General features: G+C 40.9%; 1 protein-coding gene across 1 annotated transcript; it reads right to left on the bottom strand.

Moving 5' to 3' along the window:
- Window positions 1-13663: 13663 nt before the first annotated feature.
- Window positions 13664-24745, bottom strand: spaca4l (sperm acrosome associated 4 like). Its single transcript, XM_036971217.2, has 3 exons — window positions 24223-24745; window positions 16620-16730; window positions 13664-16165 (listed from the first exon to the last, which is right to left on the bottom strand). Exons 1-3 carry the CDS (start codon window positions 24272-24274, stop codon window positions 15939-15941), a joined length of 390 nt encoding a protein of 129 aa, XP_036827112.2. The 5' UTR covers window positions 24275-24745; the 3' UTR covers window positions 13664-15938.
- Between the last annotated feature and the right edge of the window lie 998 nt (window positions 24746-25743).

The raw sequence follows: 25743 nt of genomic DNA, 5'->3' as shown, positions 1-25743 counted from the left end.
TTGGTTGAAAAAGAAAAAGGAGAGCCGCACAATCCAGGAGCTCAGATGCAATAATTTAATAACCTAATAACCAACGTTTCAACAGACAAGCTGTCTTCATCAGGGTATAATAACAAACACTGCGGGTCACTGGTTTATATCGTGTCAAAGGACACACACAAGTGTCTGTAATCATGGCCGGTGTGACTTGATATTATTTACAGATTTAAATAGATCATACAAAAAACATAGCATACGATCATAGATACAATTTGGCTGCATAGGACTACAAACATTTACAATGAATATCAAAATCACAATAATCACAACAATGGTATCAGATCAAAGTCTACGTTGAGACTGAAAGAAGCAATGGTCTTTAAGTAAAAGATCCAATAAATTGTGTGACGTATTCAATGCCGATATAACGTAGGGACGAAATCGAGAGGTTCGCTTCCAAAAAGTGGGCCGCAACTGGGTACATTGAGTTTTGGCACCTAATGGTGCTACGATGCACCGAGATTCGTTTGTAAGTGCCATTGCATTGAGCGCAGCCATTACACTTGTAGTTTACATCTGGTAGAGGCGCAAATAGATGTTGTGCAGGGCTATTTGGGGGTGGTAAATCAGAGTTTAGCAATTGATCTCTGAGGTTTCTGCCCAGTGAGAGTACGGCCAAGGGAGGGTCCGAAAACACATTACTGATACTGTCATTGGATCTTAGAATGTGCCAATGTTTGTGAACGATTCCCTTAATTTGTTCAGAGCACTTTGAATAGCAGGTGATGTTAGTAAGAACGCAAGAATGCTTCTTTTTGCGAGACTGTTCTTGAAAGAGATAACGTCTCGATTTGTTTTGAATTTTCTCAATGGCCGTATTAATCTGAGCATTTTTTACCTCCTCTCCTTTAATTTTCTTTGCATCTCAAACATATTTCTGTCGAAATCTGATTGTTTGGCTGTAGGGCAAAGGGAAGCGGGTGACAACTATATGCCCTCAACAAACTGTTACAATCCGTAGATTTTCTGTAAAGGTCAGTGTAAATAGATCATTGTCCTCACACAAATCAAAAGATCAAGAAAACTGATTTGTGTCAGATTGCATAGTGCATCTCAGGTGCTCAGAAAAACATGGAATGTCTGGAGCTGTTTTGCATCACCCTCCAATAGAGCAAAAATTACAGCAATGTATCTTTTCCAGATAATAATGTTGCGCAATATTTTTGTTGAAAGGATTGAGAATTTACCTTTTCTCCATGTAACCATGTAAATTAGCATAGTTAGGAGCCGTAGAAGACCCCATAGCAGTACCCTTCGTCTGAAAAAGAAATAATTTAGGAACATGAAGTAGCTGTGTGTGAGTACTATTTCGGCCAATCTTATAATCCATGCACTGGGGGGTAGTTCATTAAGGTTATGTTGCAGAAGAAAATGTTCCATGGCATCAATACCGCCCTCGTGTGGAATATTTGTGTATAACGACTCAACATCAAAAGTAACTAACAAAGTATTCTCATGGAGAGGATCAAGAGATTCAATAATAGAGATCATACTGCTGGTGTCCTTTACAAAAAGGAGGGGAGCTGTTCTGCGAGTGGTCTAATAAAAAAAGTTAACAAAATTCGATAAAGGGGCTGTTACTGCATCAATACCCGCTACAATAGGGCGCCCTGGAGGTTTTGTAACATTCTTGTGTAATTTCGGCAAAGTATAGAAAGTGGCAATTTTATGGTATTGAATAGCGAAAAAGTTGTGTTCTTTTTTTGGTGATTTGACCAGAACTTAAATACCCATCGTAAAAACCCATCTAGGACAGTAAATATAGTGCTCTGAAATTGGGAAGTGGGGTCACTTCTGAGTTTCTTGAAAAAGGTGTTGTCAAGCAGTTGTCCTTGACACTCATTTACATAAACTGTCTTATCCACGAGTACAATCGACCCACCCTTATCAGAAGGGCGGATAAGGACTGACGTATTGGATTGTAAATCAAGTAAAGCTTGTTTTTAATCTTTAGGTAAATTATAGAAATATACACTACCAGTCAAAAGTTTTAGAACACCTATTCATTCAACGTTTTTTCTTAATTTTTGTACTATTTTCTACATTGTAGAATAATAGTGAAGACATCAAAACTATGAAATAACACATATGGAATCATGTAGTAAAAGTGTTAAACAAATCAAAATATATTTTAGATTCTTCAAAGTAGCCACCATTTTCCTTGATAACAGCTTTCCACACTCTTGGCATTCTCTCAACCAGCTTTATGAGGTAGTCACCTGGAATGCATTTCAATTAACAGGTGTGCCTTCTTAAAAGTTAATTTGTGGAATTTATTTTCTCCTTAATGCATTTGAGCCAATCAGTTGTGTTGTGACAAGGTAGGGGGAGTATACAGAAGATATCCCTATTTGGTAAAAGACTAAGTCCATATTATGGCAAAAACAGCTCAAATAAGCAAGGAGAAACGACAGTCAATCATTACTTAATGACATTAAGGTCAGTCAATACAGAACATTTCAGGAACTTTGAAAGTTTCTTCAAGTGCAGTTGCAAAAACCATGAAGTGCTATGATGAAACTGGAGTTCACCGAGTTCAAGTAACAGACACAGCTCAACATCAACTGATCAGAGGATACTTTGTGAATCATACCTTCATGCTCGAAACACTGGAAAAAAACACTACTAAAGGACACCAATAATAATAAGATACTTACTTGGGCCAAGAAACATGAGCAATCGACATTAGACTGGTGGAATGGACATTAGACCGGAGTCCAAATTTGATTTTTGAAAGACCACTGTGTATTTGTGAGATGCAGTGTGGGTGAACGGATGGTCTCAGCATGTGTATTTCCCACTGTAAAGCATGGAGTAGGAGGTGTTATGGTGTGGTGGTGCTTTGCTAGTGACACTATCTGTGATTTATTTTGAATTCAAGGCACACTTAACCAGCATGGCTACCACAGCATTCTGCAGCGATACGCCATCCCATCTGGTTTGGGCTTAGTGGGACTATCATTTGTTTTTCAACAGATCAATGACCCAACACACCTCCAGGCTGTGTAAGGGCTATTTTTCACCAAGAAGGAGAGATGGAGTGCTGCATCAGATGACCTGGTCTCCACAATCCCCCGACCTCAACTTAATTCAGATGATTTGGGATGAGTCGGACCCCAGACTGAAGGAAGAGCAGTCAACAAGTGCTAAGCATATGTGGGAACTCCTTCAAGACTGTTGGAAAAGCATTCCAGGTGAAACTGGTTGAGAGAACGCCAAGATTGTGCAAAGCTGTAATCAAGGAAAAGGGTGGCTACTTATAAGAATATAAAATATATTTTGATGTGTTTTACACTTTTTTGGTTACTACATGATTCCATTTGTATTATTCCACAGTTTTGATCTCTTCACTATTATTTTACAATGCAGAAAATAGTAAAAAATAAAGAAAAACCCTTGAAGGAGTAGGTGATCTGAAACATTTTACCGGTAGTGTATGTCCTCATGTTTGTTCTAAAGGAGATTACCAACATCTTTTTCAACAAGTCTGAAATATGTCTCAATAGGGTGATTGCGTTTGGCTGAAGGTACAAAATAACTCTTACTTTTAAAAGGAGTCAGAGTATGTGCTGGTGAGAAGCCTACATGTTCAGTTGAAATATCACGATTAGGGGAGCTAAAGTATCCCTTAAACGGTTGTTTCTTTAAAAAACAACTCAAACATGTCTACCTTAACATCGAAATCATTGCAGTGGTTGTAGGTTTGGTTCCCAAAAGAGTTACACCTGGAACCAAAGGGTTCTTCTATGGGGAAAGCCGAATAACCCTTTTTTTAAAAAGTGGTGTGAAGTAACTACAATGTTGTTGATCCATCTTCAGCTTTCTCCTGTCACAGCCATTAAACTCTGGAACTGTTTTAAAGTCATCATTGGCCTAATGGTGAAATCCCTTCCTTCCTCTCCGGCAACTAAGTTACAAAGGATGCCTGTATCTTTGTAGTGACTGGGTGTATTGATACACCATTCAAAGTTTAATGTTCAAAGGGATATTAAATGCCTGCTTTTTATTTTTACACATCTACCAATAGGTGCAATTCTTTGTGAGACCCTGGTCTTTGTGGTTGAATCTGTGTTTGAAATTCACTGCTCGACTGAAGAACCTTACAGATGTATGTAGTCATTCAAAAATCATGTTAAACATTATTATTGCACACAGAGTCAGTCCATGTAACTTATACTGTGACTTGTTAAGCAAACATTTACTCCTGAATTTATTTAGGCATGCCATAACAAAGTGGTTGAATATTTGTTGACTTAAGCCCTTGCAGCCAATCCACTAAGGGGAGAAAAACACTACATGACCAAAAGTATGTGGACACCTGCTCGTCAATCATCTCATTCCAAAATTATGGGCATTAATATGGAGTTGGTCCCCCCTTTGCTGCTATAACAGCCTCCACTCTTCTGGGATGGCTTTCCACTAGATATTGGAACAATACTGCAGGGGACTTGCTTCCATCCAGCCACAAGATGTTGGTTGATTAATCCTGGCTCGCAGTCAGCGTTCCAATTCATCCCAAAGGTGTTTGATGGGGTTGAGGTCAGGGCTCTGTGCAGGCCAGTCAAGTTATTTCACATTGATCTCGTTAAACCATTTCTGTATGGACCTCGCTTTGTGCACAGGTGCACTGTCATGCTGAAACAGGAAAGGGCCATCCACAAACTGTTACCACAATGGTGGAAGCACCGTATCGCCTAGAATGTCATTGTTGTTACATCTGCTCCTGCCACGCCCTCTACTTCTCATCCTGGATCTCCCTAACCTGCCACCACTCCCCCAGTGCTCTCTCTCTACCGCTCTCTCTGTGTGTATGTGATTGTGTGAGTGGAGACAGGTGTGCTGGAAGCAGAGCAGATTCCCACCAGCTGCAACCTGTTCCATAATCAAGAATCCTACAAATACTCAGCCCTGCCACTTCCACGCTGCCAGATCGTAGCCTCTACTCAGTCCATCTGCATTTCTAGCTGTTAGTTCCTGCATTGATTTTGTTATCCTGTTGTGCCTGTTTTCCCTAGTCTCACACTGCTTTTTCTCTCCGCTACAGTCCCATCTGCTGTGACTCTGGTACCCTTCTCCTCAGTCCTGCTTCCCTGCCCTGGATCCTCACTCTAGTGCTTCATTGGATTCCTCTCCATACCTGCTTACCCGGTTCCTAATCTCCTTGCCCTCAGCCTCAGTCTGGATTCCCTACTACCTGCCCGAGATTCCCCTGGACTGCACCCCATCTCCTCTCCTGCTTTTCAATAAATACATTGGTTACCTATCCGTGTCTCCGTCTGAGTCTGCATTTGGGTTCACCTGCTCCGCCCCGCATAACAATTGTATATTGTAGCGTTAAGATTTCCCTTCACTGGAACTAAGGGACCTCGAACCATGAGGGTAGCATTCTCCTGGCATCCGCCAAAGCCAGATTCATCCTTTGGACTGGCAGATGGTTAAGTGTGATTCATCACTCCAGCGACTGCGTTTCCGCTGCTCCTCTCCACAGGGTCCTTTCACCTATAGCTGATTTCATGGATGAGCTCTCCGACAGGAATTCAGTCACCAGCTGCATGAGTTTGTGCATGACTTCAAATAGAAGACATGGACCACAGTGACATTAACAGCTTGTTCTGTTGTTCAGACATCTCAAGTCAGAGTTTGTTTGTCACGTGCGCTGAATACAACAGGTAGACCTCACAGTGAAATGCTTACTTACAGGCTCTAACCAATGGTGCGGGAAACAAAGTGTGTGTGTGTGTGTAGGTAAGTAAAGAAATAAAACAGTAAAAAGACATTTGAAAAAAGTGTAGTAAGGCTATATACAGACACCTGTTAGTCAGGCTTATTGAGGTAGTATGTACATGTAGGTATTGTTAAAGTGACTATGCACGTATGATGAATAGAGAGTAGCAGAAGTGTAAAAAGAGGGGTTGGTGGGTGGTGGGACACAATGCAGATAGCCCGGTTAGTCAACGTGCGGGAGCAGTGGTTGGTCGGGCCATTTAGGTAGTATGTACAAGAATGTATAGTTAATGTGACTATGCATATAAGATAAACAGAGTAGCAGCAGCGTAAAAGAGGGGTTGGAGGGGGGGGGGGATCCTGTTACCTGTTCAGGAGTCTTATGGCTTGGGGGTAAAAACAGTTGAAAAGCTTTTTTGTCCTAGACTTGGCACTCACAGGAGGGGACTGAGCACGCACCCCTGGGGAGCACCAGTGTTGAGGATCAGCGTGGCATATGTGTTGCTACCTACCCTCACCACCTGGGGGCGGCCTGTCAGGAAGTCCAGGATCCAGTTGCAGAGGGAAGTGTTTAGTCCCAGGATCCTTAGCTTGGTGATGAGATTTGAGGGTACTATGGTGTTGAACGCTGAGCTGTAGTCAATGAACAGCATTATCATATAGGTGTTCCTTTTGTCCAGGTGGGAAAGGGCAGTGTGGAGTGCAATAGAGATTGCATCATCTTTGGATCTGTTAGGGCGGTATGCAAATTGGAGTGGGTCTAGGGTTTCTGGGATAATGGTGTTGATGTGAGCCATTACCAGCCTTTCAAAGCACTTCATGGCTACGGACGTGAGTGCTACTGGTCTGTAGTCATTTAGGCAGGTTGCCTTTGTGTTCTTGGGCACAGGGACTATGGTGGTCTGCTTGAAGCATGTTGGTATTTCAGACTCAATCAGGGACATGTTGAAAATGTCAGTGAAGACACCTGCCAGTTGGTCAGCACATGCCCGGAGCACATGTCCTGGTAATCCGTCTGGCCCCGCAGCCTTGTGTATGTTGACCTGTTTAAAGGTCTTACTCACGTCGGCTACGGAGAGAGTGATCACACAGTCGTCCGGAACAGCTGATGCTCTCATGCATGCTTCAGTGTTGCTTGCCTCGAAGCGAGCATAGAAGTGATCTAGCTCGTGTCACTGGGCAGCTTGCGGCTGTGCTTCCCTTTGTAGTCTGTAATAGTTTGCAAGCCCTGCTACATCCGACGACTGTCGGAGCCGGTGTAGTATGATTCAATCTTAGCCCTGTATTGACGCTTTGCCTGTTTGATGGTTCGTCGCTTGGCATAGCGGGATTTCTTGTAAGCTTCCGGGTTAGAGTCCCGCACCTTGAATGCGGCAGCTCTACCCTTTAGCTCAGTGCAAATGTTGCCTGTAATCCATGGCTTCTGGTTGGGGTATGTACGTACAGTCACTGTGGGGACGACGTCCTCAATGCACTTATTGATAAAGCCAGTGACTGATGTGGTGTATTCCTCAATGTCATCGGAAGAATCCCGGAACATGTTCCAGTCTGTGATAGCAAAGCAGTCCTGTAGTTTAGCATCTGCTTTATCTGACCATTTTTTTATAGACCGAGTCACTGGTGCTTCCTGCTTTAACTTTTGCTTGTAAGCAGGAATCAGGAGGATAGAGTTGTGGTCGGATTTACCAAATGGAGGGCGAGGGAGAGCTTTGTACGCGTCTCTGTGTGTAGAGTACAGGTGGTCTAGATTTTTTTCCCTCTGGTTGCACATATAACATGTTGATAGAGATTTGGTAGAACTGATGTAAGTTTCCCTGCATTAAAGTCTCAGGTCACTAGGAGTGCCGCCTCTGGGTGAGTGGTTTCCTGTTTGCTTATTTCCTTATACAGCTGACTGAGTGCGGTCTTCGTGCCAGCATCTGTCTGTGGTGGTAAATAAACAGCCACGAAAAGTGTTGCTGAACTCTCTAGGCAAGTAGTGTGGCCTGCAGTTTGTCACAATATACTTTACTTCAGGTGAGCAAAATCTACAGACTTCCTTAGATTTCGTGCACCAGCTGTTGTTTACAAATATGCACAGACCCCCAGGCCCTCTGCATCGCTTCCTTTTGCGAATAATTGGGATGTCTGCCCTGTGGGGTGTTTGGAGAATATCGTGTGAGCCCTGCTTGCTGCTGTTGTTGTTGTTGAAGAACTCTTTGTCTAATCCGAGGTGAGTGATCGCTGTCCTAATATCCAGAAGCTCTTTTCTTCCGTAAGATATGGTTGCAGAAACATTATGTACAAAATAATTTACAAATATCGCGAAAACCCCCACATAATAGCAAAATTGGTTAGGAGACCGTAAAACGGCGGCCATCTCCTCTGGCGCCATTTTCATAGTCGGACACGTTTTATTTTATTCCATAGTGTAAACGTCTGTTCATAGCAGACACTGTTGTACTATTTTTCAGAAATATCTATATTAAGAAATATTTGTAACTACACTGACACTTTACAGTGCAGTATAACTGCAGCTCAACTGCAGTACACTGCAGTAGTTATTCTGCAATTACTGCATCCAAAATAGTCCGAGACTGAGTCAAGATCGAGATCAGAAAAAGTCATATTCAAGAGCATGATTGTAATTTTGTCAACTCACCGCCATAATAAGAGTTCAAAATATCCAGTATTGCTGGCTTCATATTTCAGAACATCATATGGATTCTTTAAACATTCAAAATAGTGAAAAAATGTGTGCTGAAGGAAAATAGAGCCAATCCGCTAATTATTACTAACCCAAACACAGTGGGGAACAATGGGTCTTCTACGCCTTCAGTGAAGGGTTAAGGATTCATAAAAAACTGATAATAATAATAATACTAAAATTACTATTTTGGATGATTTTCTGATTTAATCTCTTCAGTTTATTTTGGAATGGAAAGGGTTAACACTGAAAAGAGAAATCAATCAAGATTCTTTGCTGGTCTCTGGGGAGATAAATCTAGCCAGCTAAGTCAGCCATTCGCTCGGCCATCAGAAGCTAGATGAAGGCATCTGCCGTTCAACTGTATTAGGGTAAAAATGTGACAGCTGAATCAACCAATCACATTTTGACTTAATGGGTGGGACCGTTTTTAAGAGACTTATGGACAATGCACAATAGCGAGCAGTAGTTTTCCTACGGTTGAGCTAGCTAGATTTAGTTGTCGGCTACTTTTCAGCGTCTGCAGCAGGTGTTATCAAAAGGATGTTGTTGCTAATTTGTTAGCTTCTCCCTTTCAAGAATACATTTTTTGTGTTTTTATTGCAGCGTGCTTGCTGTTGTTAGCCATCTCTTTCAAAATAACTTATGTTTGTAAAACATTGTTGCATTTAGCAACATTACATCTTATTAAAATCTGGTCATATTCACCCCCAGGAAGAAAATTACATCAATAGATGCGCTAGCCTATTAGCCATGTTATGACTGACTGTGGTCATTGCCCTTGCTAGTTTGATTGTATTGACATTCCCAGCCTTAGTTACATTTGTTCGTTTTTGTCCAGAATATTGAGTAATTGAAACTGAAACAGTGCATCCCGAATGGAGGCAGCAAACAATGTACCAGGCCAGCTGTGATTTACAACCTGATAGCAATATTTTTTGGACTGCCAAGAAATGAATTGGTGAATTATATTAATCATGCATTGAACTGCATCCATCTATTCTGCCAAAAATGCCTTTGTGTCAGTCATGGAACGTTGAGTCAAATATAACCTATTTTTAAACCTCTTACAAACTTGGTTTTGTAGCATATACTGGGAATTTGTTCATTTTGACTGATATTATGATTGTCTGTTTGTTTCATATCTGCAAAGTAGTTAAAACACTGTCAGCTTCACTTTAAACTTTAGGTCACCGGTTACTTTGTGTGCTAAACATTAAATGTTTTTTCCAATGGGAAGTAATAATTGTACATTTCGATTGGGAATGCTTAATGGTTGTGTTTTTGTATTGTTATGATTGGGACCTACTGGCTTATTATGTCCTAGTTAATAGACTGCTTATCCATTAACATCATGCTGTGTGTGACTCCTGTCTTTCCATTGGTATGAAGTGGTGTAATGGTGCCTGGAGAAGTGGGTATATTAACATTTTGCCAACAAGTTCCCAAACAAAGTTCCATCGAAGGAAAGTCACTTTGAAAAATCCTGTGTCTTCCTATAAATCACTTAAATCGCTTAAATCACACTTTTGTATATACAAAAATACAAAAATGGGATGGTCTAATTCCACAACAATGCTTAGCCACAGAAATCTGATTCGGTGGGCCTGTTAGCTCCTGGCTCCCCAGTGGGTGGGCCTCTGTTCACCCAGGCCCATCCATGTCTATGCCCCTGATGCAAACAACACATGACAATTGCGCATCACAAATAGCCTACTAATCCAAAACACTTCAAACTAAACTTTTTCAATAGATGGTTTGCATACCTATTGCTGCCTTAGTTAGCATTTACTGGTAGATGTCATACGTTGAAATGTCTTTCCTACCCTACCTGCAATCTTCTGTGAACTGCACAATCTTGCTGCCTGCAGATGATATTCTGCTGAAACTGTGTGCGGCCCGGCCCACGTGAATATATTTCACGTGCTTTGCGGTTGTGTAGGCTACTTTGTGCATGATTTCTCTATTGTACTATACCTCCACTACACTACTTTGATACGCATCAGTAGGGATTAAGAAGTGAGTATAGGCAGTGGCGATTTTAGCATGTAAATCTTGGTGGGGCAAACTCAACAAACAAATGTAGATGCATGCTAGCAAAGCAACTACACAACATACCACAACACTAAACAATAGAGTAATTGCACTATAACAGTGACAGCGGTGCCCACAAACTGTTAGAGCCTAAATAAATGTCATGACTTCCATCAACGTCGGTTCCTCTCCTCGTTCGGGTGGCGTTCGGGGTCACCAATCTTCTAGCCATCGTAGATCCACTTTTCATTTTCCATTTGTTTTGTCTTGTTTTCCTACACACCAGGTTCTCATTTCCCTCATTAAGTGTTGTGTATTTAACCCTCTGTTCCCCCCATTACTTGTGTGGAATTGTTTATTGTAACTGGTGTTGACTGGTGCGCGACAGGTTTTGTACCCATGTCTTGTTGTTCTTTATGACGTTATTTTCTGCAATTAAACTGCTCCGGCTATTACCTAGTTCTGCTCTCCTGCGTCTGACTTCCCTGCCACCGGTTACGCACCCCTTACAGTAAATCTGTCCCAATAGCCGAGTCTTGACACCTTACCACTGCTACACCTGGCTTTCAACAGAGCCTTGTCTGGTAGCGAAACAGTTAATTCAGCCTCATTTACTGCATTAAAAAAACAGCTGATATGGCTGACTTGCTAAAACAGATGTGGTTTCTACTGACAATTGAAATGTACAAACTATGGCATAAGGGGACAACGAGCAGATAAGAGTCAATCCGTCATTTCGATTATGACATTAATGAGCGAGCTAGGACGGACGTAGTCAATATAACTATTTGTTCAGCACTTTTGAAATGTACAGAGACAGAATTCAAAACATGGGTCGTTCTTACAGTATTCTCCCTGTACATTAAGTCAGAACCGTAGGATAAATAAAGGGGGCATATAAGCAGACAATGAAAGCTCTTACAATATTTGATGATGACATTTCTCTAAAACAAGCTACAGGTGCACCACCAAGTCAGAACAGTAGGCTAAGTTATGAGGGGAAAAGGGACCAAATTATTAGGGTGAGGCACATGGGCTACTACACAACATACACCTAAGTATACTTTAGCTAAGAAAGTAATTCTGTCTCCCTGGCATATTACATCATTTATGCAGCAGCATACAATACAATACATGTGCTGTGCTCACTTGAACAGGAAAGTGGCGCGGCAGTCTTTTGTGGGCAAATTTTGTCATCAAAATTTGTCATCAATGTCTGTCATTCTCTGGATTTATGGTGCTTTCAAGATAACTGGGAAATCTAAAAAACAAGGTCGAATCATAATGATGTCATACATCTTCAGGTTGGAGCTCCAGAAAGAGGCCTGAGTTCCCGACTTGAAATTCCGAGTTGGATGATCGTTCAAAACGTATTTTCCCAGTCGGAGCTCATTTTTTTTCTGAGTTTCCAGTTGTCTTGAACTCACTGAAGTCTGAGATTTTCCTGTTCCTGAGTTTCCAGTTGTTTTGAAGGTGGCATAAGTCATGTTGGATTCACAGCCTGGTCAATGTTGAATGTTTATCCTTTTACGCTTGGAAAAGAGACCCTTAAACCCAGACTTGGACCACACACCCACTCCTCTGAATAGCAGGCTAGTGATTGCTTTGCCATGTTTGCAGTTAGCCACTGATTCCTTCCAAACCACTCATTGCTGAAATTGCAATTTCCAACTTGTTGTGTAATGTTTATGTCCAATAGCCAATGAGCACTGATACGTTTTATCTATATTTTCTCTTCATTATTTCTCTTTATATGACAAGGATTGAAAAATATGTGCCAGTAGATTGTCGACTTGATTCATGATGATGAACACTAGCTTGCTAGCTAAGATTTTGAAAGTATGATGTTGACATGATCAGCCCAATCAAAGTTACTGTAGATATAGCGTGATTTGACTTCATTTTATCTGTGGCCAATGACCTTGAGCCTTTATGGATGGACACTTCTAATGTAACTCTATGGCAGCACCCAAGTGCTTGAATTTTTGAGCTCAACTGTAGATTTTGCGGTGACCTAGTTTTCCCATGAGTGACAGAACACTGAGCAAATAACAGCGCAACTAGAGAACATTACCAAACCTTACGCTCTGCCCCACCTGCCTTGAATGACCTGTTGCCACTGAGTATATGCTATGCCCACAAAAAAAGTGGGCATACTGCTTATACCTCATTATAGCCTTCACTACACCACAGGCCCTTTTGTGTTTCACAAAAAGTGAGCTCTCTCACTTGAGTGTGCTGTTATTATGGTTGCTGTCTTTTCAGAATGAGGAACCGGTCACACACTGAAGGTTCGCCACTGCTCAAACATGTCTATATGAAGGCTGTTAAGATAATGTTTTCATGTTTCAAGAATATTTGGCGAAGCGGTTTTATGCACTGGCCAAATGGAAGTTCTACTCTGCTGGTCTCAGAAGATGTTAAGTCCTCACTGTCCGAGACCGAGTAAAGACCAAGTACAAATGCATCTGACACCGAGACACTATGTAAGTACACATGTATCTGACACCAAGACAAGGCCGAGACACTATGTGGTCTCGAGTACCACAACACTGACTGCAGTTACTGCACTTTTACTGCAATTTCAAAACTGCAATCGTATTTTGCAAAGGATACAATCAAGTTATGAAAAACTACTGATTTCCGCTCCAAAAGAATAGCCCGCAATTACACAGAACAATGTTTATTTTATGTGACTTTAGAGCACCAGTCTGCCTACACTAGTCGCTGCTCAACATTCATCGTAAATTGTGGAGTTGCGTTTAATCTAAATTACGCTTTCAAAAAATAAGTCTGCATCCCGTCAAAAGATAATTCTGCCATCTCCTATTGCAGCCTAAAGCACATTTTCTATCCACCTATTTGCGAGTTAGGGTAGGGTGCAGGCCCCAGACGGTTGCGGATGGGTTATTATCAATACTAATACTGGGTTATTAGCAAATACTGCTTGTACTTGACTACTGAACACATAGGCATGTTATAGAAAGTATGAGGCATGTGACAATAGAAATGTTTTGACAATGTTTTCACCAGCTTTTGAATTGGTATGAGTGGGCACTGGAGGGGAAGAAGGAAACCTCTATGTCCTGCCAAGCCACACATTGAGGAATGGTTTGTTTGGAAGTGGGAAAAACATCATGACACCAATAGACAATAGCAAAGCATTCAGAAGGCAGGGGATTTTGTAGAAGTTTTAAACATGTATTGAATTCTTTCAAACTATTTTGCAGCCACACAGAGTATACACATTTCCAGTTTAAAAAATGTTTTACAAGCAAAAAAGTGATCAGATATACCTAAATCAGTCAACCCATTTACCGTTAGTACACGGCTAACATTAAATTAGTACACAGTTCTTCCCAAACAAGGAAATACCACAGACAAATCTCAAATGAACCTAGAAAATAATCCCAATAATAACACAAACAAATAGCACTTAAAATATTTAACTCTATATTGATACTGAACAAAAATATAAACGCAACATGCTTCAATTATTTTTTTTTACTGATTTACAGTTCATATAAGGAAATCAGTCAATAGAAATAAATAAATTAGTCCCTAATCTATGGGTTTCACATGACTGGGCATAGGCCTACCCAATTGGAAGCCAGGCCCAGCCAATCAGAATGAGTTTTTCCCCACAAAAGGGTTTTATTACGGACAGAAATATTAGTGTTATCAGCTGTCCAGGTTGTTGCTCTCAGACAATCCCGCTGATAAAGAAGCCAAATTCTCTAAAACGATATTGGAGGTGGCTTATGCTAAAGAAATTAACATTACATTCTCTGGCAACAGTTCTGATGGACATTTCTGCAGTCAGCATGCCAATTGCAAAACTTGGGACATCTGTGGCATTGTGTTGCGTGACAAAACTGTACATTTTAGTGGCCTTTAGTCCCCAGCTCAAGGTGCACCTGTGTAATCAGCTTCTTGATATGACACACCTTTCAGGTGGATGGATTATTTTGGCAAAGGGAAAATGCTCACTAACAGGGATGTACACATTTGTGCACAACATTTGAGAGAAATAAGCTTTTTGTGCGTATGGAACATTTCTAGGATCTTTAATCTACTTGATTCATGATGATGAGCTCAGCTCATGAAACATGGGACCAACACTTTACATGTTGCCTTTACATTTTTGTTCAGTATACATTCTAATCTTGCCAAATACAATAATTACTTCAGGCAAAAGGGAATTCAATTCAATTCCTCGTCAACACAAGTTGAACCACATTGTTGTTTGCCCATTCTAGAGATAGATGCCTTGTTCAAAACAACTGAAAAATAGCAGGTCAAATCATGACATCAGTGATCTTCGGGTCAGAAAGTCTGAGCTCTAGAAAGAGGCCCGAGTCAGAATTCCAATTTGGATGATCGTTCAGGCAGATTTTTCCTCAGTCGGAGCTAGTCCCCCCCAGAGTTCCCTGTTGTTTTGAACTGACTGAAGTCGGAGATCTCAGAGTTCCCAGTTGTTTTGAACGTGGCAAGACAGAACAGTCGAGCAATTGTCCCTCCTTCCTTTGGTCTAGGTCAGGGGTGGGCAATTCCAGTCCTCGAGGGCCTGATTGGTGGCACAGTTTTGCCCCAGCCCCAGCTAACACACGTGACTCCAATAATCACCTAATCAATTTTATTAATCAGCTGTGTTTGCTAGGGATGGGGGGGAAAAAAGTGTGTCACCAATCAAGCCCTCGAGGACTGGAGTTGCCCACCCCTGGTCTAGGTCATCACGTAGCTCAAGAATAGGGGCAACATGAGGTCACATGGCAATTGCATTATTCATTGTAAACTGAGTGATCAGTAGAGCTCCCCAACAGCAACTGGGGCTGGATAATGGGAGAATTAACAGTGAACGTCAATTTGAAAAAGTGGTTAGAAATAAGCATTCGTAACGCACACCAGAGATAGAAAATAGTCTGTTAGCTGAGCTACCTATTGAAGATCAATGAATTGTCAGTATGAACAGTCATTGGTTATATAATGCTGACTGACAGATTTCCATCCCACTAAAGTGTCTGAAGACATCTGCTCAATTATGTTAATAGAAACTTGCCAATTGTACGTGAGCATTCCATACAAAATAGTTTAAATTCAATGCTTTCCATAAGTGCAACTGAATAAGGGTCTGTGTGTAAACTAATCTGTGTTTGTGAACAACTGCATTTCCAAGTGAGCCATAAAACAAATCGAGAAATTTCCAGAGGCATCAAGGACAAATCAAATTCTTTAATAGAAATCATTTTAAAACGTTTAGCTGGTAGTATATGGTACACTTTAACAGATGTTTCCTCCTTGGCTTAAATTATACAAACGTAATGCAGTTCTTATACACACAGACAGATTGGTGCTAATGTTTGATGAGTGCGTGTGGGTGTGTGAACCATCAACCTACATGTATATCAACCTCTGCATATGTATGTGTGTAGGCCACACAGAGGGATTCGCCCCTTTACACCAGGACTTTGGTCATGAAGGCAGTGGACAGGGTGGCGAGGGCCAGGGGCAGGATGCTCATTCGGGGCAGGCCCGGGGCAGTGTTACACAGGTCCGTGTCACAGCAGGCCTTCGTTATGTTGTACACTGTGTGGTTGGAGCTGGTAGGGAAATCGGTTGTGGTCGTCTTGTTGCATTCATTCACTTTCAGGCAGCCTTTCATCTTGATGTCCACAAACTTAACTGTGGATGAAAAGGAACACAGAAAAAAACTTAATTACTTAGGCTTTGTCGTGCCAAACGGCACACACAGTAAGGCCTCTTAAATTGACAAACTATGAAACGCAAGTTGTTTTTCATTAACTTTTGCCGCAAGACAGAATGCTGGAAAGTGACATTTAAGCATCTGCAAAAGGAATATTTGTAGCTCGTCTTCCTTTCTTGTTTGCTTCTGAAGAGGACAGAGGCACTATGGGGAAAGAAACTTGTCTTTTCTTACCAACACTGATTTTGCTGATAGCTGCTTTGAGGAAAGTTCTTACTTGCAATGACTGCAATATGTGTTTGTTTATCTACAGTACCTTAGTTGAATGCACTGACTAATTCGCTCTGGATAAAGCGTCTGCTAAATTATTACAATGTAATTATAAGACACATATGAGCCACCTATGACTGGTGTCGGCCTTGGGACCTTTACCTGCGTTTCCGACGCCGCTGAAACAATTCTCCCCGGCATTGCAGTCGACTTTGGTGGTGTAGCACAAGTCCCAGAAGCCCAAGTCACATTTGTAGCACTTCAGAGCCTGGCCTGGGATAACAGAGATGGAAATAAATAAGCAATATATTACCATATGCCATTCTACAAATTCTCTTCATGTTCAAGTAAACATTCTTGTAGATAACTCCCTTGACCGCTTTGTTGATGCAATCCTACGTCATTGGGACAGTTTGTCTCTAAACATGGGATGGGCCAAACAATGGTTTAGCCAGTTGACACTCCCCGGTTTTTCTGACTGTGCACTTTAGTGGATGAGAAGCCCAACCTGCGCAAATTCTTATGATGTTAGTTCATAGAAGGGAATAGTTGTTTGACAATTTGTCCACTTCTCAAAATACAGGGTGAATGCTTTGAGTGTTGCCTTCCTTAGCTCTTGATAGGGACACACAAAATGGCTGCTTCCCAGTGAGTGCCACTCCAGACAGAGAACCAATTGGGTCATGGAACTACCCTTTGGCCCCATACTTCTTATGCCCTTTATAAATGAGTAGTTTGGTGCTTTTAGGGGGTGGAGGAGGAACGGTACGCCATAAACGACATAATTAACCGAATGACAGTGAGACCCATAAATTCAACCAATTAGTTGCAAGACGGAAAGTCCATGGGCAAGTTCTGACTTCTTATGCAAATAACACTACAGACACGCAAGTAACTAAAGGAGTTAAATACCTGCCCATGAAGTTGTATTTGTGACAAACTCATCCCATGACTGGATCCATCATGGAAAGGCATACGTTTATAGGTGACGTGCACACATTGACACATACAATAAATACACCATTCTGTTTGTTCCTTGTTTGAGTAAAGTTACTCAGTCCATTTGCATTCATGCCATTCAAGTGGTAAAGACGTCGTCATGGGACGATTCTACAGAACAGCATAGCTGCCATTTTAAATGAGCGACGCATATTGGTCACATTTAGGTATCAACTTCATTTTTAAAAGAGGGAAAACATGGCGTGGCCTTCAGTTAGTAATGTCTGGTTGACACAACAACAAATAATCTAAGCAATTTGTGATTGAGCCAAGGAACATTGAGCTGCTTAGCAAGGTTGTAAAAATGCCATGCCAACGCCTGACCCTTCCCCTCCCAAACACTGGTTTCGGTCACACCCCATGGAAAAGGAGTTCACAAGCGACTCGGGTTACAAAGAATGCCACTCCTGTTCCAAACAAACAAGTCATACACTGAACAAAAATATAAACGCAACATGTAGTGTTGGTCCCATGCTTCATGAGATTAAATAAAAGCACAAAAAGCTTATTTTTCTCATTTGTTCACAAATTCGTTTACATCCCTGTTAGTGAGCATTTCTCCTTTTCCAATATAATCCTTCCACCTGACAGGTGAGCCATATCAAGAAGCTGATTAAACAGCATGATCATTACACAGGTGCAACTTGTGCTTGGGGACAATAAAATGCCCCTCTAAAATGTGCAGTTGTGTCACACAACACAATGTCACAAACATCTCAAGTTCTGAAGGAGCCTGCAATTGGCATGCTGACTGCAGGAATATCCACCAGAGCTGTTGCCTGAGAATTGAATGTTCATTTCTCTACCATAAGCCGGCTCCAACATTGTTTCACAGAATTTGACATTACGTCCAATCGGCCTCACAACCGCAGACCACGTGTATGGCATCGTGTGGGCGAGCAGTTTACTGATGTCAATGTTATGAACAGAGTACCCCATGGTGACAGTGGGGAATATGGTATGGGGAGGCATAAGTTATTTACAACGAACATAATTGTATTTTATCGATGGCAATTTGAATGCACAAAAATATTGTGACGAGATCCATCGTGAGTCGCATTTTTCCAGTGGATGCATATCTGTATTCCCAGTCATGTGAAATCCATAGATTAGGGCCTAATACATTTATTTCAATTAACTGATTTCCTCATATGAACTGCAACTCAGTATAATCAATTAAATTGTTGCATGTTGCGTATTTTTGTTCAGTGTACATTGAGTGCATCCCCACAATCCAACCAAATGACTCATTGATCACATGTAAAGAGGGACGCAACAGAATCTCTTTGTCGGCTTGGGTGTCCACTTATATCAAAGACTATCATTATGTGATCTTGCAGACATCGATTCAGCTTTGATGTAACTTTATTTAACAAGCATTGTTTACCTGAGTAGCCTGCTCTCTACGTATAAAGTAGAAAATATATACACATGCGCAGAAGCTTTGGGAACTTTAGTCTGGTGGACTAAAGATCCCAAAAAAGTAATTGCCAAGTGATCGGATCCTTCAATCAATGTTTGAATTCCATTCTTTAGGTACAAATATCAAATAAGGTGTCCTTCCGGGAAGGACAAATACATCCTTGAGAGAACGCAGATGAGTAAGACATGCCAGCGCACAAGTAAACTTCCACTTGTCAAACACCCTCCCACTCAAGAATGCTTTCACCAAAATGTATTGAGGCTGCGTTTACACAGGCAGCCAAATTCTGATATTTTTCCACTTATTGGTCTTTAGACTAATCAGATCAGCTCTTTTGACAATAATCGGTCAAAAGATCAGAATTGGGCTGCCTGTGTAAATGCGGTCTAAGTGGCGGTTCCCGATACACAGATTAAGTTTTAAAAAGCTATTTTAAATGGAGAGTCTATTGACCACACTTTTTAGTTCAGGAATAGGTTTAAATCTGCCTGGGAAACCGGCCCTTAGAGTGAAAACAAGCAGCAGTCCTCCATCAGAATGCCTCTTCCCCTACCATTACATACAGGCCAACATCACGTAAATGAGTCATGACATGATACACACTTCTCTGTCAGCCTCTGCCTGGGGGTTTGGGGCCACGCCTTGACTTTATCCCCTTCAGAAATCCTGTCAAATCGGTTCCCTTCGCTCATGTCACACCACTAATCTGTCACCGCCTCAGACACACACTCATACAGGTGAAACAGGTGACAGTCAAGTTTCACAAACAAAGCTGCCTCTTGGCTTACACACTTGGCTGTACTCTAGCCACAACAGGTAATTTACAGAGGCAATGAGGGGTTAAGTTAAGGAGGAACGCCCAAGCCTTGATTGGGTAATACGGAGCACGGGTAAATGAGTCATACGGATTAGGGGGATGATGTTCACAATTGGTCTCCACCATCTCTCATTATTGTTACCTTTAAGAGGACTGAGGACACGGTGCCCATTGAGTATGAATAAACAGTTGCTCATACAACTCAAGCAAAAAAAGCTACAAGATAATTATCCTGTGGCCTAGGACTATCAACGTGTTTTGCTTTTGTGCAGACCACACATTGTCATTGGAAATGTTCTTGATGATGATTATTAACCCTATGGTTTGTGTAATATGTACCACATAAGGGTAATCATTATTACATGGACAAAGTGTGATGCCGACATAATTACACACAAGAGACAACTATTTGAGGACATTGGAGTCATGGGGAATTTTGCTGGCCTCTAGCAACATTCAAGCATCCTTTAAATTCCCCCACCCAAAAGAAAACTCCTGGTGGGCTTATGCAGTATGCATGTCATGCATGGACTAGCGGGGGGGGGGGGGGGGGGGGGCTGACCTGGCCATCAGTTGTATTGTCCCCTGTACAGTCCCCAGGCATATATACACTGAGAGTACAAAACATTAGGAACACCATCCTAGTATTGAGTTGCACACCCTTTTGCCCTCAGAACAGCCTCAATTCATTGGGGCATGGACTCTACAAGGTGTCAAAAGCGTTTCGCAGGGATGCTTCCCAGAGTTGTGTTAAGTTGGCAGGATGTCCTTTGGGTGGTGGACCATTGTTGATACACAGAGGAAACTTGAGTGTGAAAAACCCTGCAGCATTGCAGTTTTTGACACTCAAACCAGTGCGCCTGGCACCTACTACCATACCCTGTTCAAAGGCACTTTCATCTTTTATCTTAAAAATCCTTCAACCTGTCCCCTCCCCTTCATCATTGAAGTAGATTTAACAAGTGACATCAATAAGGGATCATAGATTTCACCTGGTCAGTCAATGTCATGGAAAGAGCAGGTGTTTCTAATGTTTTGTACACTCAGTGTATGTTTTTGTATATTGTCTGGTGTTGTTTTTATGTCCTGTAATGAGTTTTTACACTGGGGACATACTGGTGGTGGAATTGGAAGGAACAGTAACATTATTAACAAAGAGGTTGGGTATTGTGTATTTAATGAAAGAACCAATGCTGTATTGTGTAATTGGCCAAATAGGAGAGCAGATCAAGTTACTCTGTTCAACTGGTTTCAGATCAGGACCCATAACCACAAAGCCAAGTACCACAGTTCAAATCAGACTACTGTTGCACTCTACAGTTCACTCACTGCAACTACGTCAAAGGAATTTATTTATAAGTTCATTATGAGACCCCATGATGATGGGAACCATGGATACCATAACTGGCATTCCAAAACACCAAACATTGGTCAAAATGTATTTCGATGAATCCTCTTCAACGTAAGGCATTTGTGTTGGGATATTGATATGCGAAACAAGTCTTGATACAGATTTCTAAAAATAATACCAAAGTTGTCCACATGCTGGCAATGTTGCCTGATAGACTGCAATGGTGTGTCCTGTCTTTAACCAAGAGCCTGGATCAGAAGTATTCAATGGGGATGCTAATAAATCAAATCAAAAAGGTATATTTGACAATTACAAAATGCAGTTGTCAAATCAGATCTAGAGCCAGTCTTCACAACCCTAATTGAGCAAACACGTTTTACCTTAAGGGTAGTCAGTATATACTAGTTTTACTCCATAGTGTCCCTGAAAGGTTTAAACTAATGACTTCCTGTAATCGCCAACACCTTCCACCCACAAGGCTTAGGACCAAACACCTAACCTTAACTAACTGCTTTCTTAATGTTGCTGTCACAACATTAACACTAAATTGCAAAGTTGAGCTCAATCTAACTGAGCTACAGACAACTCCCTTTGGCCTGCTCTCCACACAGTATACTAAGAGGCTCATCAGCCAAGTGATTAGAGTCACGGCATCAATGTAACTGGCCGTGAATCAAACCTGTGACACCAGGGGTGTATTCATTAGACAAAGACCGTAGCAAACGGTTATAAAATGTTTGGCAATGGAAACCGTTTATTCCAATCTGAGGTAGGCCCCTCCCCATTTAATTCCCTAGGAGCCAAAACTGGGGTACGAGCAATGCTGTCAAGGGTATGCCCATTAAAAATGTGATTCACATATAAAATCTATAAATTTTAATATATATATATAAAAAAAAAAAAATTAAAACATTAAAATAAATTCTATGCATTTACAGCTGGATGAGTCAACAGACGTGGCGGGCCTGGCACAACTCCTGGTATATGTCCGTTAAATTTCTGGGGGGTCAATTAAGTAAAATATCCTCTTCTGCATACCAGGACAACAGGAGAGGATATTTTTAAAGTACTGGACAGCTTTGTGTCATCAAATGGACTTTGGTGGTCAAGATGTGTTGGTATCTGTACTGATGGTGCAAAAGCCATGACAGGGAGACACAGTGGAGGGGTAACGCAAGCAGATGCTCCCGACGCCACTTGGGTACACAGCAGCATCCACCGAGAGGCTCTTGCTGCCAAGGAAATGCCTGACAGGTTAAAAGACATTTGAGCCACGACAGTGAAAATGGTTCACTTTGTTAAAGCAAGGTTCCTGAACTCTCGTGTATTTCCTGCACTATGCAATGATAGGGGCAGCGCTAGATATCATGATCTGAATCTAGGATTACAGGGACTCTCCGCAACTATATTCAATGTGCGGGACAAAATCGAGGCTATGATTAAGAAGTTGGAGCTCTACTCTATCTGCATTAACTAGTACAACACACCGGTATTGCCATCATTGTTTGATTTTTTTGTGTGCAAATTAACTCAATCTTACGGACAATGTCAAATGTGATATAGCGAAGCACCTGAGAGGGTTGGGTGCGCAATTACGCAGGTACTTTCCCGAAACGGATGACACAAACAACTGGATTCATTATCCCTTATCCCTGCCTCCAGTCCACTTACCAATATCTGAACAAGAGAACCTCATCGAAATTGCAACGAGCGGTTGTGTGAAAATTTAATTTAATCAGAAGCCACAGCCAGATTTCTGGATTAGGCTGCGCTCAAAATATTCTGCCTTGGCAAATCACACTGTTAATAAAACACTGATGCCCTTTGCAACCACGTACCTATGTGAGAGTGGATTCTCGGCCCTCACTAGCATGAAAACTAAATACAGGCACAGACTGTGTGGAAAATTATTTAAGACGGAGACTCAATACAACACAACATTGCAGAGTTATGTGCATCCTTTCAAGCACACCCTTCTCATTAACCTGTGGTGAATTATTCACAATTTTCGATTAACAAATAAGGTTTCATATGTAAGATGGTTAAATAAAGAGCAAAATTATTGATTATTATTATATTATTATTTGTGCACTGGTCCTATGAGAGCTCTGTCCCTTCCCACAAGCCGGGTTGTGACAAACTCACTCCTTCTTATGTTTAAGAAATGTATCATATAGTGTGTATGTGTGTGGCAGGCTTACAATGATGGCAAAACATTTGAGATTATGCTGACCCTGGTGCTAGAGGGGGTACGCAGCTGGTTGAATGTTGAAGGGGTACGGGACTATAAATAGTTTGGGAACCACTGCCCTAGAGCACTGCACTCAGAATGACTGATACTCTCCAAGTTAAGGGCCAAAAGGGGAAGCCAGCAGAACTACATTTTCTCATGTCTTAGTTTCACTAAAATGTTTTGTTAGGGAACCTATGCAAACGTTGTATGAGATCGTGTTCCCGAAAATATTTGGTAAAGGTCATGAGGAATACATATTCACAATTCAGGAAGAACTCAATCAAGGTCGACAACTGCAGAAAATAATATAGTACGGGTGTGGTTTGAAACCTAAGATGGGGACAAAGACTTGTTTAACGGAACTAAGTGATCTCAACTATGGGTCATACATTATGGCAAGAATAATAGTTTATTTAGTCTTTACAGTTGAATATTCTGAACCATTCGCTCAGAAAGGCTCAGAAAGTTCCCCCAAATTACATAATGGTTTCCTTACCCTGTAAACGGTCTGTGGACATGATTTTTATTGTAACCTGCGCATGGGAGAATCTCAACCTTCAACTACAAACACTAGGCTGCGTTTACACAGGCAGCCCATTTGAGATATTTTTACAGTAATAATTGGTATTTTGACCAATCAGACCAGTTCTTTTGCTAATAATTGGAGAAAAGATAAGAAACACCGGTTTAAGACGTCCACATTTTCTAATTGGTTGTATTCAGGTGTAAAGCTTGCCTATTTATATGATAAACTATAATGCCTCTTTACAATACATTCAAAGTATACATAGCATTCGAATTATGAAAAAACGAACATCATTTTGACTACCCAACTCATTACAATCCTATCAAACATTTTGTTTTGGCTATCAAAATGATAGGTTAACTAAACAACGATTGAAATAAGCAAACAAATACAGTTGACAAACAATTGTATCTTACCAACTGAAAAACACAGGCCAACGGCGAAAATGCTGAGAATAATTCTGTTCATTTTGGAAAATGAAAAAAAGAAAGATCAGTGTCGACAACTTTACCAGAGTTTTTTCCGTGCCACTATATGGACAGTTAGCTAATGTGATCAAACATCAAAATTCGTCACCAACTCGCTATTTATGATCTCCCACCCATTTTCACAGACACGTCACCGTTATCCTATTCAACATAGAAGTGTCTGGGCCACGTTCAGTTGCTAAACGTTCTTGAACGTTGCCGATATAAATTCCATCAAGAGAGCGGACCCACTGAGCACAGACGTAAAGCCAATTCAACCTGTGTCAACATGCTAGAATAGATCACTGTCTGAAGTTGTCTGAACAGAAACGATCTTCCTCCGGCACTAAGAGAAACACAATTATTTCCGTTATTGACTTGGCTTCTGCAATGCAAGATTGCTATTCTGTTTTGTTTTCCTGGTAACACATTGGGCACAAACTGGTGCAATAACGTTGTTTCAACGTAATTTGTCAACTAAGTGTGACGTGAATCTAAGTGGAAAATACAAAGGCTTTGAAAAGTCATCAATTTAAAAAAAATTTTTTTTTAAATGGGCAGGGTGAAAATTCAACCACAGGATTATGTCATCATGACAACCAAATCTCAACACAGACAAACCTTGAATAAAATATGTATACATGTTGTATTTAGAACAACATAAAATGTTCAATGTTATATCCACTATTATAAAGGAAAAAAACGATAGGCTGGGCAGCACCTCCTATTGGAGAATTGATCTATCTACAGCTACCTCTTGGCCTCCCATCCAAGGTTTTAACCAAGCTCAGCCCAGCTATCACATTTGTCACTGACTATTACCAACATACTATCCTGAGAATGATTGTTGAGACATCTCCACTTAAATAAATGAAATATGTTCACTGCTGCTACTGAAGACATTCCAAAGGGTAGGCTTAACAGAGGAAATGAAATGTGACCATACTTTATCAATCATCAATGATGTTATTTAGGCCTACAGTATATAGCATTTGCAAAGTCATCAACAGATACTGTCTCAATTCAACCCAGAATTAACAAAAAAATAGACACTACAATAGGCCTAGTGTTTCAAGCTCTGGTTGATGTCAAATGTAATGATATTTAGTGCTATTCAATTATGTTTGGTTGTCAACACAACCAAATATCAACATTTGAAGTAGATGTATTGTATCTTCTGCTTGGATAGTTCCATCTGTGCCACTGACTTAGTCTGGCTTTAATCCCAGTGTGTGTAAAAAAAAAATAATAAATGTATATGTTGGATTCACATCCTCCATCTCAACCAAAAATGTAAATTAAAGAATAGGACTAAAACAAACTTCATATGAAGTATGATTTTATTTAGTCCTATTCTATAATGTTTGGTTGCGATGGAGATGTGACTACAACATATCAATTAGTAATCGAACTTATCAATTAACACAATTCAACATAATTGTTTTAATACAATAGATAGCCCATTAACTT

Source organism: Oncorhynchus mykiss, chromosome 30 (assembly GCF_057628025.1).
Source record: "Oncorhynchus mykiss isolate SJ-2025 chromosome 30, ASM5762802v1, whole genome shotgun sequence".
In the NCBI taxonomy this organism is placed as follows: Eukaryota; Metazoa; Chordata; class Actinopteri; order Salmoniformes; family Salmonidae; genus Oncorhynchus; species Oncorhynchus mykiss.
The sequence above is the reverse complement of the archived record's forward strand: the minus strand, read 5'-3'. Positions and strand labels throughout refer to the sequence as shown.